The sequence below is a fragment of the Gastrolobium bilobum genome, unplaced genomic scaffold (genome assembly GCF_033153095.1).
Source record: "Gastrolobium bilobum isolate Gb01-03AN ecotype WA unplaced genomic scaffold, APGP_CSIRO_Gbil_v1 utg76882, whole genome shotgun sequence".
In the NCBI taxonomy this organism is placed as follows: Eukaryota; Viridiplantae; Streptophyta; class Magnoliopsida; order Fabales; family Fabaceae; genus Gastrolobium; species Gastrolobium bilobum.
Window position 1 is genome coordinate 39,686 of NW_026895093.1, and position 2,839 is coordinate 42,524.

Genomic DNA, 2,839 nt, shown 5'->3' on the forward strand with positions numbered 1-2,839 from the left:
CCTATAGTCATCTTGAGGATTTCCTACTTTACTGTGATACATTAAAAGTACATGGAGTTTCTCGTGATGCTATTTTGCTCAGACTATTTCCATGCTCACTGAAAGATTAAGCAAGAGATTGGCTGCAGTCTCTACCTGAAGGAAGCATAACCAATTGAGATGACTTAACAAGAAAATTCTTGGCTAGATTTTTCTCAGCTTCAAAAATGGCAAGACTCAAGGCGGAGATCAATGCTTTTGAACAAAAAGAAAGCGAATCTCTGTACGAGGCTTGGAAACGATTTAAAGGATTACTCAGGAAGTATCCTCAACATGGAATTGAAGCATGGGAGAAAGCAAGAATCTTTTTCCAAGGGATGACATCCAGCACAAGAACACTGGTGAATGCTGCTGTAGGAGGCTCCCTGAAAACAAAAACTCCTGAGGAAGCACTTGAACTGTTGGAATCATTAGCATCTCAAGAATTTGACAATGCTCCAGCCCCAGTTGCACCAAGAAAATCAAGAACTATGAAGCTTGAAGGCTATGATGCACTCTTAGCCCAGAATGAATAAATGCTACAAATGCACAAGAAACAACAAGAACAATTAGATGCTCTTAATAAGAAATTTAACATTTCTCAAGTTTCTTCTGTTTCTAATGCTAACATTAAAAGTGATATTTGTCAGGAGGCTCATACAACTGAGGATTGTGAATACATAAGAGCAGCGGAAAAGCCACTAGCAGAGGTCAATGGACTCTGGTATGATCAGAAGAATCAGAATCAACATCCAGGGTTGAGTTACAAGTCAAACTACCAGCTGAATCCTCATGTGCCATTGCAACAACAGCAGCAACCTCCACAATCAGAGTGGGAAAAAGCATTTGCACAGTTGTCCAAGACCACCTCGGACTACATTCAGAATTCAAATTCCTTCAGAGAGGAGACAAGAGCCTCATTCCGGAATCAAGAAGCTTCGATCCGGAACTTGGAGACTCAAATTGGTCAGCTGTCAAGACAGTTCACTGAAAGAACTCAGGGCACTTTTCCAAGCAACACAGTTGTCAATCCAAGGGAGCATTGCAATGTTATCACCACTAGGAGTGGGACAGTGATTCAACCTGTGGAAAAGCCACCAATTGAAAAGAAGAAAGAAGCTGAACCTGAAGTTGAGAAAGAGAAAGAAGAAGATGCAGTAGAAGCTGAAAAAATGCATTCCAGAGAAGAAGCTGTTCAAATGGGAGAAAAAGAAAGCTCTGGACAGGCAACCAAAAGCGGCAGACCCGTCTCCATATGCAAAAGTTCCATACCCTCAGCGGTTGAAACAAGAGGTCCAGAAATAACAATACACCAAATTTTTGGACATCTTCAAGAAGCTGCAAGTCAACATTCCCTTTGCTGAAGCTTTAGAGAACATGCCCAACTATGCAAGGTTTATGAAGGATCTATTGTCAAGGAAACGTAAGTTGCGAGAATATGAAACAGTAAATTTGACGAAGGAATGTAATGCTATCAGCAAAAAGAAGTTGCCTACCAAAGTCAAGGATCCAGGGAGCTTCAGCATTCAATGCACTATAGGCAAGATGGAAGTAGACAATGTTTTATGTGATCTTGGAGCTAGCATCAATGTCATGCCACTCTCAATGATGATGAAGCTGGGGATAACCGAAGTGAAGCCCACAAAGACAATAGTGCAACTGGCTGACCGCTCTTCAAAGCAAGCTTATGGTATCATCGAGGACATATTGGTTAAGGTAGACAAATTCATCATTCCTGTCGATTTTGTCATCCTTGACATTGAAGAAGATGCCACAATTCCTATGATTTTTGGAAGACCCTTCTTGGAAACTTCTGGAGCAGTGATTGATGTGCTAAAAGGCGAGCTGATATTACGGGTAGACGGAGAGCAAGTAACTTTCAAGTTCTTTGACAAAGAAGTCCCTTCATCTATAGCTCAACCGGAGGATCAAGTCTACTACATTGGTGAAAAGAAAGGTGAAGAAGAACACAATGAAGAGTCTTCTCGAGAAAGCAAGCCAAAAGTTAAAATGGAGAAACCTAGTAGCGAAAAAAAGCATGTAAAAGTCAAGTTCAAAGTTCCTGACACTACTTTACCTCATCCATATGCAGACGAGCACTACGGTAGGACACAATTTATGAACGATGGACCTTAGTCATCACCAAGCTTATGCTTTCAGCCACCATGAAAATAAATCAGGTACGTCAGGCTCGTGACGTAAAACAAGCGCTAATGGGTAGGCAAACCCACAGTTTACTGTTTTATTTTCATTGTTTTATTTATTTTTACTTTGAAATAAATAAAGAGAAAAATACAAAAATATAGGAGAAGGTGTTGAGACTAATGCCTACAATTGAGTGAATTTTACAGGTGAAGAAAAATAAACAAACAACAAGAGAGCAATTAGTTGTTCTGATTTCTCGACGCGAATTCTTTTTAGATTTAAATCTGTTGCTGAGGACAGCAACATTTAAATCTGGGAATGGGGAACGCGCGATTCATCTGAGCACAATTGAGTAAGCCGGAGGAACTTCATGAGCATACAGAATATCCGGCTAAAACAGGGAACTATCTCAAATCCCTTCTCCTTTGCTTTAGTTTTTTTTTTTCTTGCATTTTAAATTTTGTTTTTCATGATTAATTAGATAATTTTAATTGTTTTTGTTGAAAAACCCCAAGCCAAATTTTTTTGTGAAAATTCTGAAAATTTTTAAAGTATCTCAGTGTTAATTGGAAAAATGGCGGGAAATTGAAATTAGTAATTGATTCAGAGCATGATTATGCACTTATACAATTTTTTTATGAGCATCATTGCAAATGAGTGACATGGTTCTTCTAAT

The 2,839-nt window shown here is 39.1% G+C and overlaps 1 protein-coding gene and 1 non-coding gene across 2 annotated transcripts; one reads left to right on the forward strand and one right to left on the reverse strand.

Moving 5' to 3' along the window:
- Positions 1-212: 212 nt before the first annotated feature.
- Positions 213-319, reverse strand: LOC133297618 (small nucleolar RNA R71). Its single transcript, XR_009749665.1, has one exon. It is a non-coding gene; the product is annotated as a small nucleolar RNA R71 (small nucleolar RNA).
- Positions 320-1,395: 1,076 nt separating this feature from the next.
- LOC133297219 (uncharacterized) lies at positions 1,396-2,154 on the forward strand. Its single transcript, XM_061496357.1, has one exon. It carries the CDS (start codon positions 1,396-1,398, stop codon positions 2,152-2,154), a length of 759 nt encoding a protein of 252 aa, XP_061352341.1.
- The last annotated feature ends 685 nt before the right edge of the window (positions 2,155-2,839 follow it).